Source organism: Neolamprologus brichardi, chromosome 23 (genome assembly GCF_056152115.1).
Source record: "Neolamprologus brichardi isolate AB-2024 chromosome 23, ASM5615211v1, whole genome shotgun sequence".
Lineage (NCBI taxonomy): Eukaryota > Metazoa > Chordata > Actinopteri > Cichliformes > Cichlidae > Neolamprologus > Neolamprologus brichardi.
Window position 1 is genome coordinate 6,897,501 of NC_142125.1, and position 13,547 is coordinate 6,911,047.

At 41.8% G+C, this 13,547-nt stretch overlaps 2 protein-coding genes across 4 annotated transcripts in view; both read left to right on the forward strand.

Moving 5' to 3' along the window:
* Positions 1-1,553, forward strand: part of ralgps2 (Ral GEF with PH domain and SH3 binding motif 2) — a 70,188-nt gene extending 68,635 nt beyond the window's left edge. For all 3 annotated transcript variants that reach the window (XM_087835825.1, XM_087835824.1, XM_087835826.1), the window contains 2 exons: positions 928-1,019; positions 1,103-1,553. In XM_087835825.1, coding sequence (XP_087691951.1) covers positions 928-1,019; positions 1,103-1,132 — 122 coding nt within the window. In that variant the 3' untranslated portion in view covers positions 1,133-1,553. The remainder of the gene's footprint in view (positions 1-927; positions 1,020-1,102) is intronic.
* A 4,735-nt stretch (positions 1,554-6,288) lies between these two features.
* Positions 6,289-13,547, forward strand: part of fam20b (FAM20B glycosaminoglycan xylosylkinase) — a 31,997-nt gene continuing 24,738 nt past the window's right edge. Inside the window, exons 1-5 of the mRNA XM_006790118.3 lie at positions 6,289-6,488; positions 7,536-7,888; positions 9,024-9,271; positions 9,368-9,454; positions 9,570-9,679. Of these exons, the coding sequence (XP_006790181.1) occupies positions 7,760-7,888; positions 9,024-9,271; positions 9,368-9,454; positions 9,570-9,679 (574 nt within the window). The 5' untranslated portion in view covers positions 6,289-6,488; positions 7,536-7,759. The remainder of the gene's footprint in view (positions 6,489-7,535; positions 7,889-9,023; positions 9,272-9,367; positions 9,455-9,569; positions 9,680-13,547) is intronic.

Sequence of the window (13,547 nt, forward strand, 5' to 3'; positions counted from 1 at the left end):
AAGTGGGTCAGGAGGTTTAAATTGAAGCTGAAGCTTGTCAGTTATTATTTTTGGCATCTCTTCATGCTCACAGTATAGAAGGCGAAAAACCAGACCAAAATAAGTTTGTGTTTTGTTAAACTGTTTGTTTTTGTCAATTTTATTGTCGTTTTCATGAGGGGCCTAGTTTATCTTTCTGAGTCTTTATCTGTTATTCTTGCTCACCTTCATGCACTGAATGACTGTAATGCTCTGAATGACTATAAATTTAACTTGAAGGAATCTAAATAATCAGATAACGCTCATACAGTAATGACAGTTGCTTAACTATATTGAAGATGTCCTGCCAACTGATCCAAGGCTAAGATAAGAAATGTCATAATCTCATTGTGAAATTCAGGTGGTAACAATTTATTTTTCTTCAGTCATTTTGATCAAAATTTTGCACCAATGCACGCAAACATCTGAAACGCAAACTTACAGAAAGGTTTGTACATTTCTGAGAGGGCACTTACCTGCAGAGTTTTTTAGATGTATCTTTTGTGCATGTAAGTCAAGTGCCATCCAGCTTCATTATAGTCAAGAGAAGGAAGTAATTTTCCAAAGCCATTATGCAAAATCGAGCAGTTGACATCCAAATTATCCAGATTAGTACATATCTCTAAAGGGCGGAGGGAAAATGTTTATTTGTTTTTGCTATAACCTGTCACTTTAAGCCCTGCAGATTAGTCATACTTGACATCCTTAATGTTCATACACAGGTGTTAATAATGTGCATTTACACACACAAATCATCTGACTTTGTCATAGATGTTTTTCACATGACTTTGCTTTGAATTTATCGGGCAGACCGAAGTCAAGTGAGGCTTTTAGCCATCTTTCCAGCTTGTTGAGAGAGCAGGTGGTTACAAGACCTGGCACCTCACTCTGTTTGTCTCCGTTGCCTAGGTAACACCTACAAGTACCAGGCAGGGAACAGAATGAATGCTTTGCTCTGGTACAAACATCTGAGTGCTGCCTGTCAGAGCAATAGGCAACAGGTATGAAGACACAAATATGCACACACAGACATGCACGAGGCTGATTAACACATGCATTTTGTAAAATCTGACTTTTTTCACAGGTGCCAGCCAATCTGATGTCATTTGAGTGACTTGTGATTAGAGGTGTGGCAGAGCAAAGGAGAGAGGGATGAGGAGACAGACGAGGACGATGGGGAAGGAGTGCCGACTCAGTAATGGGAGCTTTCACTGCCATCAACCCTGACCACCGATTCTCCGATTCTTTGCCCTGGCCTCACTGCAGCCTCACCTGCCACCACTGCCTTAACCAGAGTACCCTGTGTGTGTGTTTGTATTTGACAGTGAATGCGAATCCGTGTGGATGAAAATGACTGTTTTGGATTTATTAACTACTGAACAAGGACCTGCACCACTGCTCATGTCTCCCGTTTGCTTTCGGTGTCTTCTGTTCAGCACCTTCACTGGAGCCATTTGACTTCTCCTTGCTGACAGACTGACAGGTTTTTTTTGTTGTTGTTGTTGTTTTTTGGGGCGAGGACAGACCCCCCCCCCCCACCCCCCCTTTTTTGTGGTCCCTCCCACCTCCTTTTCACTGGGTGAACTATCCACCCCCCATTCTTGAAAGCAAGTTTTCCATCTTTTTATTCAGGTGGATACACGATCACACAAACAAACACACTTTGTCAGACTAACTCACCGGACTTTAGACTTATTTTTACTTGTTTCACACTTTAAATTGTTGGTCACTTCAATCACTTGCATTGGCTCGAAGTCACATGGTTATTTATATTTACCATGTGTACACACACACACACACACACACACACACACACACACACACACACACACACACACACACAAACACAAACATATTTGATTGCATCGTTGCAAACGTAAGGGCTCTTATTCGCAATCAATTCCAGCAGAAACAATTCCTACACTTCCTGAATGTGTCTAGTTTTTATTACTGTTCAGTATGCGGTGGTATAACTGCGCTGAGTGGGAGGTTCACTTTAATCAGAGGAGTCTTGTCTGTTTTCCACAGAGGTACGATAATCCCAGAATCTAAGCTAAGACGCGTTCACGGTCGGGTAGATGAGAGTTGCTCTTTTTCCTCCAGTGCTGTCTGCTCGCTGCCGCCTGACGTCCACTCAGAAAGGCGATGCTTTGTCCACCAAACACAAGCATACGCATAAACACTAAAGACTCGAAACTGTGAAAGAGTCAAAGAAAGAGAGCAACAGAAACTTGTGATACATGATTTTATCTCCTCTGGTTTAGAGTAGACACTCAAAGCTACCTGGAGCCATACAGAGTCTATTTTAAATCTTTGTTTATTGTGTTTTGTTTTTTCTGTTTTGTTTTTTCTTTCTCTTGGGCGGGACGGTGCAGTTCACAGTATTACCATGTAGTAGATGATTGCACAGCAACATTTTGTTTCTGTTACATTTGAATGTCTTTTTTTTTGCATTTATTTTTAAGTACATGTGAATTTTAGTTTTTCTATTTTTGACCCTCATCTTCGTATCCAAGCTTGGCTTCAGAATTTTTGGAAATGGCATAAGCACCGAGGTTATAAGTAGTACAAAGCGACATTGCCACCACGTTTTTCTACTGCTTTATAAAATGAAAGACAGAACTGCAGTGCAATTACGTGTAGTTACTGGTATGTTTCAGTTGGGAAAAACCGGGGATTTACATTTTCCGCTGTACATCCCGTATATGTCAGTATGTCACAGGCTGACTTTTGCGGTTTTTGCAAAAACACGAGCGGAGCGGCGGTGGTGTACACAACAGTGAGGTGCTTTTTTTGCTCAGTAATAGTCAAACATCAAATTTTTCCTTTTTAATAGCTGTTTACACTGTATGTTTACACAATCCTATGCCCAGTTTCACAATCCCTTCACTGCACATACTCTATTTAATAGGAAGCCTACCACTGTCCCATCTATTAGTGGGGCGTGTTAAACTCGGAGGAGGTTTCAGGCTGTTGATAAAGGATAATGGGGTGGACACGTTCCATACTAACGGCTTTCTAATGGGTTTTTCTTCTTCTCCAGGCTTATGTCCGGTTCATTGAGTTTCAGTTGTTTTTGTTAAAGGAGACGTTGTAGTGGATAAACCTGTGGAAGAATGAATGAGGGAGCCAAAAACAGGCCTGTGTAATGTGACGGTGACTTAAAGTATGTGTGCGCATATGTGTGCCTGTGCATACGTCTCTATTTTTATAATAACATTGTAATTCAAGCCAGATTAGGCAATCCCTTGAGGCTGCCATCACTGCTGAGCAGTGGGGTTAACCAGCTACCTAATCGTGTGTGGCTAACTTCCAGTTCATGCAACGGCTCCACACCGAGTTGTGCTGTGCCGAAATTCTGAAGAAAAGGTGACTCACAAGGAGAGAGGAAGTGGAACTCATCTGTGTCCGCTGTTGCTGGAGCTACGTGCTGAGGAGAGACTTTGTGAAGCAAGAAAATCCCAGAGTGACTTACTGTGGAGGCTAACTGATGTTTGAGTACTGCTGGTTGGCCAAAGGGACAAAAAGAGGTCTGTGAATGAAATGGATGAAATGTGAGACGCAGGATGGGTGGCTGAGAGACGATTTACCTGTGTTTGTCTAAAGATGCTGGTTACTCTGTCTTAACTGACATATTCAGACGGTATGTCATTTGCAGTGCGTCAAATAAGTTTGTGCAACTATGGAAGAATTAAAGCTGTGGTCTGTGCAAAAGGAGAAAATGCAGAGATGTTAAACAAAGCCCGTCTTGATGGTCAGCGACCCCGTCAAATGTTTCCTTTCTTTGTATTAGCTTTATCTGATGTTAAATGAGAACGGTGGAAGAAAAAGACAAATGTTACTGTGGACGTCAGAACAGAGAATGTTTTTTTGTTTTTTAATTAATCTGGGTACAATAATCTCTTTGAGAGCAGCCCAAATTATGTCAGGCATTTTTTTTCTTATGTGTGGTTTTTCTCACTGTAATCTGAGTTTACATGTTTTTTTTTGTTTGTTTGTTTTTCGGTGTTCAGCATATGGTCAAAGTAATGGAAACAGGTGTTTAATTTAGAGTTGGATTTCAAGATCAACCACTACTACTTCTGTTTTTGGAGAGTGTAATATAGCCACGCTCCCTTTAAGATAATCTTTTTTGGTTTTTATGAAGAAATTTGACGCCACGCTTGAACATTTTCGTGTCTGCATTACGAGCTTGTGTTGTTTCCTTAAAACTGACCATACTGTCTGCACATGCACAACTTGCCCTGTATTAACTGTTCCGGGCAAAGCTCATTCTAGATCGGTCTTTTTAATGGTCTCGTTGTCGAGATGGAGGGTTCGATGGGAGGATGTTTATTCTTTCGGTTGGCTGGAGAAGTGTATTCAATGTGAATCGGTGCCTCTCGTGCACCAGCCAGGCATTCGTTCAGCATTTACCGAGGACGGCAACGACGGCAGCCTGCATTTTAAGTCGTCAAAGCTGATGGGGGTGATGTATAAATTACCATCACCCTTTACCTAGCTCTGTGTGTCTCGTCTCTGCCTGCATCATGTCTGTGGCCAGTGCTATGACCTCTCTGAGTGATGCGCTGCCTAGTGACTGAGTAACAATAAACACTTTTTGGGTTTTTTTAAAACTTCACATCAATTTTATGCTCGTCGTTCTGTTGAAGGTTGTGTGTGACTGTGAAATGAAGCACAGATTTGTGCAGGTGAATGTGAGTCTTGGTCGTATTACATGTCACAGTGCTATTTGACAATTCCACCCACTCCTCCCTTCTCCTTTTTAAAAAAATAAAGTAAAAGAAATCTGGAACTGGTGATGAGCACAATGTCTAGTAGTATGGCTTCTTCGTAGTAGTGATGCCAACATATATTTTTTAAAGCAATCTAGATTTTTAAGTCTAACAAAATATCGAAAAACAAAATCAGAGCACTCCAGTTACTCTGTTGGTTATTTTTTATTCTTATTACACTTTCTTAATCATCGTTAGGTTACAATCAGATCCACTACACTATAGATGTTGGCTTTGCATTACTAATAACGCACTGAGGTGTTAGTCATACATAAAGTATTAACTATTTTGTTTGTACTTTTAACAGTTAAAGGTGTTTTGTCTGTTGGGTACCGTTTAAATGTTTGGGGAGGGGGGGTTGTTTTGTTTTTTACTTCTCAGGCCTCCTAATTATTCAAATAAAATGATTTAAAATAATCCCTTTTTTTATGTGGTCTGTCTTCCAAGGAAAAAAAAACAACTTTCATAATAAAAATAAAGTTTTTGCTCAAACAATAAGAATGTGAAGGTGTTGCGTCATACGTTTACTGGCACTGGGGACTAAATGCGTCCGTTAGTCAGCTGTCTTTAAAGGTCAAAAAGTCTGCAACACTTGTGGCATGAAGAGCAACTTTTATTGCTTGTGCAACACATTTGTCTGTGGTCTTCATCCAGGATGTTGCCGTTGAGTTTTGGCTCCTTGAGAGTTTCGCCTCTCCCCCTTGCACCTTGCAAGCAGGCTGAAGTTGTGCCAAAAGGCTTGACTCAGCTACTTTCATGAAGTGTTATATTTGTTTTCCATTATTGCTAGTGATTTTAGGTATCTGAATACCTGCAACCGTTCGTACGTCTTCCTGTTTATCACACATGCAAGAGATGTAGAGAAATGTTGCCGTCAGTAGCACGAGGGAGGTATTTTCCAAGGTGGAAAATGAGAATGAGAGCGAGTCAAGCAAAAGCACCTGCTCAAAGGGGGGAAAAAGAGGTGACCAGGAGTCACTAAACCTATGAGCTTTTAATGGCTGTATAACAGATTTTTCTTCAGATTTGCATCAAAGCAAAGGCAGGCCGTTGTCAGTACCATGCCAAATCTATTTTCCTCATCAGTTTCTAATTGAAACACGGACCCCAAACTGTTCTCAAAATCTTAACTCGGGCCCCTGACAAATGCCCCCTATAGCTTTTAAGAATGGTGTAAATCTATAATAACACTAGTTCACATCTCAAAAAAAAAAAAAAAAAAGGTTTGGGGACTTTTATTTTTTAGTGGTTCCCAAACCCTTTGTGTGATCTCCCACTTCAGAAGTCAGCAAAAGGTCGCGTTCCACTCATAGGTTTGAGCCCACACAAATCTTTATCCGTTATTAATAATATACAAAAAGCCCATCTGCATTTTACTTATGCATATGCAACACCCATGCACACACACGGTGTTTCAGTTTCTGGGGGCGGGCCCTACAGGGCAACACTGCCGCCTGGTGGCTACCTGGCTGTCATGCAGACGGAGGAAGTGTTTCGGAAGTGGACACGGCAGGGCACAGAAGGAATCGAAGAAAAGGGCGGAGGAAAGGGAGCTTCCGAGGGGGATTAAAAATAGGGAGAAATCACCGCGACTTCTAGCACCTAGCCAATTTACTAACACCAACTTTCGTTTTGAAAGACTGAAAGGACAGCTGTGTGATACGTAATCTACAGTGAACGGCGTATGAGCATAAGGTAAGTCTGCTCGGTCTGTGCCCAGTAAACACAACAGACGACGTACTGTGTGCTACTAGCGGGCTGCTTTAGCTAACGCGCACAGCAAGGTGTACAGCGGTTTGCTAAACGACTAGCTGTGTTGTCACGGATGTGAACGAGCCCGTGGTGACCTGGCAGAAACGAATAACGGGGGCAGTCTCCGGTAGAAAAGTGCCTTTCTGGTATTTTGTGTTTTTTATGCGGGCAGTGCTCGCCAGCCGTTTCCTCGGTGGCTGCATGAAAGAGCAATTGTATGGGAGACGCCGATGCCTGCGTGGCCAAACCCGTGTCGATAGAGCTTATTAACCGGTGTTTTTAATGTAGCTCGTTCGTGGCCGGTTTGTTGTCATTATGTCACAGCCTGGTAACATTAACTTCGGCTCGGCAGCCACAACGAGAGCAACAGAGGCAGGTAAATGACGGGCAGGTGAACGTGGCAGCTGGATAATTTAACTGCTGTGATCCGTAACGCCTCGTTTGTGTGTAGCTGAAGATAAAGGTTTAGGATTAGATGAACATCACTGTGGTTCAGGAAACTCCTCTCTGCGTTAAAGGCAGAGCCACTGTAATGTGTCAACCACCAGCAGCGGCAGCAGGAGTGGACCCCCTCTGCACCACAGCAGGACGACATGTCCATCATTTCTTAAGTGAGAAAAGGCAGGTTCAATAACAACAACACCCCGCCGCCACCCTATCCCCTCATCCTCGTGCAGGAGAGGAAGGGATGTGAACCACCTTGTTGTAAACGTTGGTCCCTCACCTTTAATAAAGCCCAGCTGGCAGCAGCAGCTACAGTAAGTGAGCTTTGCTGCTGGCACAAAGCTTACTTTTGAACGTACGCACACATTTCCACAGACCAGACTCTGCCATCGTGATGTAGTTGCACATTCTGGACAGGTTTCAACTGTGCTGCAGTACTGGGTCATCCTCTGCCCTGGGGGGGAACCGAGCCAGAGAGGCAGCGAATCAATCAGTTTTCACTTCACATATTATTGACAGTACATCTTTCATCTCTCCCTCTCCCAGTTCTCCTGCTGTCTCCCTGCTGGTGACTGCCTGTTTGCTTAGACTGCAGCTCCAGGGAAAAGGCAGAAAAGCTCCCGTCCTTCAGACGAGTTGGTCTTACAGTGCAGGCAGGCAGGAAGGTGACGGTGAGCTGCAGGGGCCATGTATCAAGGGTGAGGGGTGTTCGCTGTGGGGGAGACGCACAACTACAGGCAAGGAGGAGGTCAGGGCCAGTCAGTGTGGAAATGAAGCTCAAACAGCGCATGGTGGTGCTGTGTGCCGTGCTCCTCCTGCTGGGCCTGGCCAAGATCTTCCTGCTGGATGGAGGTGAAGGAACTGCAGCCAGCCGGCGGGACCTCAGAGCGTTTCGCAAGGTCAGGATGCAAGTGGGCTGTTTCATGTTAAAGTTGCGATCAGAAGTTTCCACTCACCATAGACATGAATGCTATGGTAATTTACATTTTTTTAATATTACTACTTTCTTGGAGCGGTTGTTTTTACAGGATGGAGTGATTGTTTAGCAAGTCTTTAATGACTTTAAAAAGGAACTGGATGCTCAAATCCACACACAAGTCAAAAGCATACATACAGGCTGAAATGTGTATATACATTCACTTAAATAATTAGCTGGTTCTACGGTGTCTTTTAACTTGACAACGCCAAGGCCTATAGACTGGTAGTTTCTCTTTGCCATCATAAAAAGGATTTTTTTGACAGCACTCATTGAATTGACTAATAGTCAGAACACTGGAAAAGTCTGAGGAACTCAGAAGAAGAATTGAGGATTTGTGAAGTTGGGAAGGTCTTCTGGAGATTCCATGATCATCAACTGCAGGTGGATGTGCAACTAGAGGTTATTCAGGTGTATTACGACTTTGCCATCATCTGAAAGAAGACCCGAACTGTCACCTTCGCACGAAAGGAAATCGGTTAGGATGTTCAACAACAACTCAGGAAGCCTGCCATGAACTGGAAACTTCTAGAATGGCTTTCACAAAATCCCTACCTCATCCCTGTTGAAAATTTGTGGATGGGTCCAACCTCATAAAATGAAAACTCTACCAAGAAGAGTTAGCTTAAAACTTTTTGATGGTTACTAAAAGCCTCTGGTTGACGTGCAAGTTTCTAAGGGACATTTAACAAAATATTAGCCAAGGTGTATGTATGTATATGTCTGTATGTATACTTTTAATCCTATTTGGATTAGAGAAATTCCAAAATAAATAATTCTGGAAAAAGAACAGCTCAAAGAAATCATTAAAAGACTTAAATAACTGTGTCACTCATGCCCATGATGAGTGGATGGAAACTTTTGACTTTTACATTAAAAAATGTGCTTTCATTGGGATCACTAACTGGGTGCACAGTCATAGCCAACAATGTTATAAAGCATTTAAAATATGCTGGTCTTGTTTAAGTTTAAGTATTAATAAACTAAGTTTCATTATTTAAAATCTTATCTTATGTTGTCTCATGCAATGTGTTGTTATTATTACTCATCCCTCAAAGATGGAAGCTGGTCTTTCACTGTCTCGGGGCGCTCGCCTTACCAACACCCTCCAGTCTCCATGGGAGATAGCAAGCCAGTGGGTGGGCCCCAGAGAGGTGTACCCTGAAGAGACTCCAGAGCTGGCTGCTGTGCTTACTTCCCTGAGCTCTGCCAGGATAGAGCGGGCAGATGTGGGCTATAAGGGCACACAGCTCAAAGCCTTGCTGGTGCTAGACGGAGGACAGAAAGTGGTCTTCAAACCCAAGAGGTCAGGCTTAATTAAAAAAAATTCTGTCACAGATTGATTTATTCTTCTTACTTTTGTTTTATTATTTATTTTATTTTTATGTCCACCCTCGCTCAGGTACAACAGAGACTATGTGGTCGAAGGAGAGCCATACGCAGGCTATGACAGACACAATGCGGAGGTAGCTGCTTTTCACCTGGACAGGTTTGTAATCATGGTTATTTGAGTTCTTTGTCATTTATTTTTTTTTAACATTCTGTGGTCTGTCGAGAGTGTCATAATCTTCGGTCCTGTTTTGTAATCTTCGTCCTCTATGCAGGATCCTTGGTTTCAGGAGAGCACCTTTGGTGGTTGGTCGATACGTCAATCTGCGAACTGAGATCAAACCTGTGGCCACAGACCAACTTCTCAGCACTTTTCTCATGCAGGGTGAGTATCTGTGACCTACTGTGTCTTCTTTCAGAAAACCGAATCATTGACATAGCAGACAGGAAATGTGGTTGAAGGGTGGACAGCTGAAAGTTCCATATCACAGATGGTCTACTTTTCTGATAAATTATAAAAGCAGTGACATTAAATAAAGAGTGGTGCACTAACTTTTCTACTTCGGAATTTTCCCTACCAATAAAACCTGTAACATGTGCGTGCGTGTGTGTGTCTTCATCTTCTTTAAACAAGACCAGAACCAGAAAAACTGGAACACTGTTTGCTCTATTTCTCCATTGTTTTTTGGTGTCATCAAGCTGCCACCTCCTCTCTCCGCTTGACACGTATACAATGTGCAAGAAGTGACACATTGGACATATAAGGTCTTGATCTAAACGGAGATGATCAGGCCACATCTTAAAGTAAATACCACCCCACGCCAATAGAGCACTTCACTCTGTGGCTGCTGGTTTACATGTCGTTCCTAGGGTATTTAAAACTAGAATGGGAGGCAGAGCCTTGAGTTTTTGGGCTATTCTTCTGTAGAAGCAAGTCCCATTTTAGATTTGGGAAATGAGACATCCTCTCTACTTTTAAGATTAGCCTTAAGACTTTTCCTTTTGCTAAAGCATACGGTTAGGGCTGGATCAGGTGACCCTGAATACTCTCCTCCTCCTAGGCTTGGCTGCAGGGGGGCTTCCCATGATGCACTGAGTGTTTCTTCTTGTGTTTATGCACCTTTTTTGCATTTAATTATTAGTTATTACTAACCCTGAGCCTGGTTCTGCTGGAGGTTTCTTCCTGTTAAAAGGGAATTTTTTTCCTTCCCACTGTCACCCAGTGCTTGCTCAAAGAGGGTCATCTGAATGTTGGGGTTTTCTCTGTTTTATTTCAAGGTCTTTAGCTTACAATATAAACTAGCGTGAAGTGTTCTAATTTGGCACAATATACAAAGGATTTTATTTATTTTTATCTCAAATTACTGTGTTAAAAATATTACAGAAGGCTCCAGCAGCACAGTAATAATAATATGGACGGCTCTGATTTCACTCTATTCATAAAATGCAGTAAATAAATACCCCACTCGTGAATGTTGACTTTCGTAGAATGTATTTAGCCCAATGTTCGTCTTTTTTCCTAACAATGACTTTATTGAGGGCAGCACTGTTGCCGCCCATCATTCCACCATCAGGCTGGGGTCTTTCTGTGTGGAGTTTTTACATGTTCTCCCCGTGTTTGCGTGGGTTCTCCCCGGGTACTCCATCTTCCTCCCACAGTCCAAAGACATGCAGTTAGTGGGGATAGGTTAATTGATGAATCTAAATTGTGCATAGGTGTGAATGCGGGAGTGAACATGAGCGCGAATGGTTGTCGGTCTATGTGTTAGACCTGCGACAGACAGGCGACCTGTCCAGGGTGTACCTCGCCTCTCGCCCTATGACAGCTGGGATAGGCTCCAGCGCCCCCCGCGACCCTGAAAAGGATAAGCGGAAGCAGATGGATGGATGTCTTTATTGAATGTTCATTTTCTACAATCAGAAACAGAAGAACAAGACTTGCATAAAAAAAAACAATTAAAAAAACAAAAACTCTTCCCTCTTCTGCCCTTACTCATATATCAGTCTTGTGTTCACGGACAGTTTTCAGTATCCTCTTCAGATTAGGGCTGCCACGATTAGTCGACTAGTCACGATTATGTCGACTATTAAAATCGTCGATGCCTAATTTAATAGTCGACGCGTCGTTTGAGGCTTTGTAAGATCACAAAAGACGCAGGAATAAGTAGTAGGATTTAAGAGTGTAATAACGGACTGAAACAGAAGATGGCAGCTGCCGTTAAACCCCGAAGAAGAAGAAGCTGTGTCCCAGAATCCATAGCGCCCTGCTCAGTTGTCAACAGTGACGGCAGCTAGTTAGTTTTAATATTACTCTTATTATTCTTTCTGGGTCACAAAATAAACGTTTAATATATTTTCAGGCGAGAATGTAACTGTGTAAACTTCAAATATCTGCTCAGTTTATCAAGACACCACATATTTTCAAAAGCGCTCCGACGTTTTCGGAGATGTCTGTTACCCACCAGCTCGATAGCTAGCTGGGGGCAAGGCTCTCTAGAGCCCGTGAGAACACGGCTCTAGTGAGAGCAAATCGTTTTCAAACCCACCGCCGTCTTTTGCTACTCAAGTTAAACATGATATATATGTCACTTAGATAACTTAAAAGCGATATTGTTTGGCTTTTTTTTGTGTTTTATTTGTTCCTGAGTAAATCGGTTTGGCTAAGATATATGAAGTTATAGTTTTTACACAGTTGAATAAACGTCAAGAAGACAACTGATTATCAGAAGTGTGAGATGCTCAAGAATATACTCCGGTGTCCTGTTATATTTTAGCATTATAGCAAGGAGTTTATTAAACTTCACCGAAACAATCTGCAAACTTCATTGAAATTTAATAAACTGTCATCTTGTCTTTATTTTTAGTTAGCACATACCTTAAACACTTAAAGCTGTAAGCTAATGATAGTTATATGAGAGCAGATGCATGCTGGTGCAATAAGCTGTACGCTGTACGTCCAATGGATGCATGATCTGATTAGTCAACTAATTGCAAAAATAATCGGTGACTAGTCGACTATCAAAATAATCGTTTGTGGCAGCCTACTTCAGCCTACTAAGTCGGTATTTTTGCTAAAATCCATAAATGTCACTGATACATGCCCAGACATTTTTGGGAGGATGTGCAGATTTTGTGCACCTGGACACAGTAAATTTGCATGTACTGTTTAAATATCATAAAAGTGGTGTCAGTGAAAATACTGTTGCTGAACAGAATGTGTCAGTACAATGCCATTTTAATTTTCTGTTAAGTTTAATTTGTGTTCCATTCCAACGACTTATGGAAACCCCCCTTTGGCTTTTTGTCAAGGTAATCATAATGATACAAACTTCCAGATCGGTCTACAAAAGTCATCCACTGACTCTGTTAGTACTGACAATGACTTCCACTCCTACTTTAAATATTTTCATGGTCTTACTGCTATGTACACACAGTGGTGATCATTCAGGGTCAGTGAACAGCCTGTTTATCTTTATTGGCTGTTACAAGTACAAAATCCGGATACTTGTCATGCGCTATACAGTACTAGGCTTTCTTGTAATGTTTTTAAAGTGATCTAAACTCTTTGTTGTTGTTTTTTTTCCTTGAATTTCCAAAGACCTATTAGCTTGGTATATCTCAGCATGGTATGCAGTGTGTTCTTAAAATAAAACTAAGGAAGCTGGACAAGTGGAGGGGGGAAAAAAAGAAGCGACAGGCCTAAAAAAGTAGATGAACAGGATGTAAACGTCAAGAAACTTGATTCATCTATTGAAACCACATTAGAAATGGTCTCAGGGTGGCTGTCAGGAAGCCATTCTTATGAGGTGGGGAGGGGGGCAAACTACACGTCCAGTACATTACTGTAATGACTTTTTTTTTTTTTTATTATTCAAATTGGAGGTGGTCAGAAGAGAAGTAAAACAGTACTTCTACTTAAAAAACAGTCTTTAAGTTGACTTTTCTTGTCTAATGGGGCGTTTGCTTCAGGCTTTGCTGTGTACTTGGTCATACCGAGTGTTGACTTTGAATCTCATTAGAAACTATACAAATTCTGTTTTTGCCTCGTGTACTGTATTTCCATTTGTCTGCACATATTTCAATATAAAATGGGGCATATTTTCAATTTTCCTAAGAAAATGTAAAGAAGTGATGTTGGATCAAGACTTTTTGGACGATATTGTATATACCAATGCTTTTCAGTGGGAACACATGCACTTAAAACAGCAAATAGGTATATAAGTGGGTGATCTGAAACTAAATGAACACGGGTG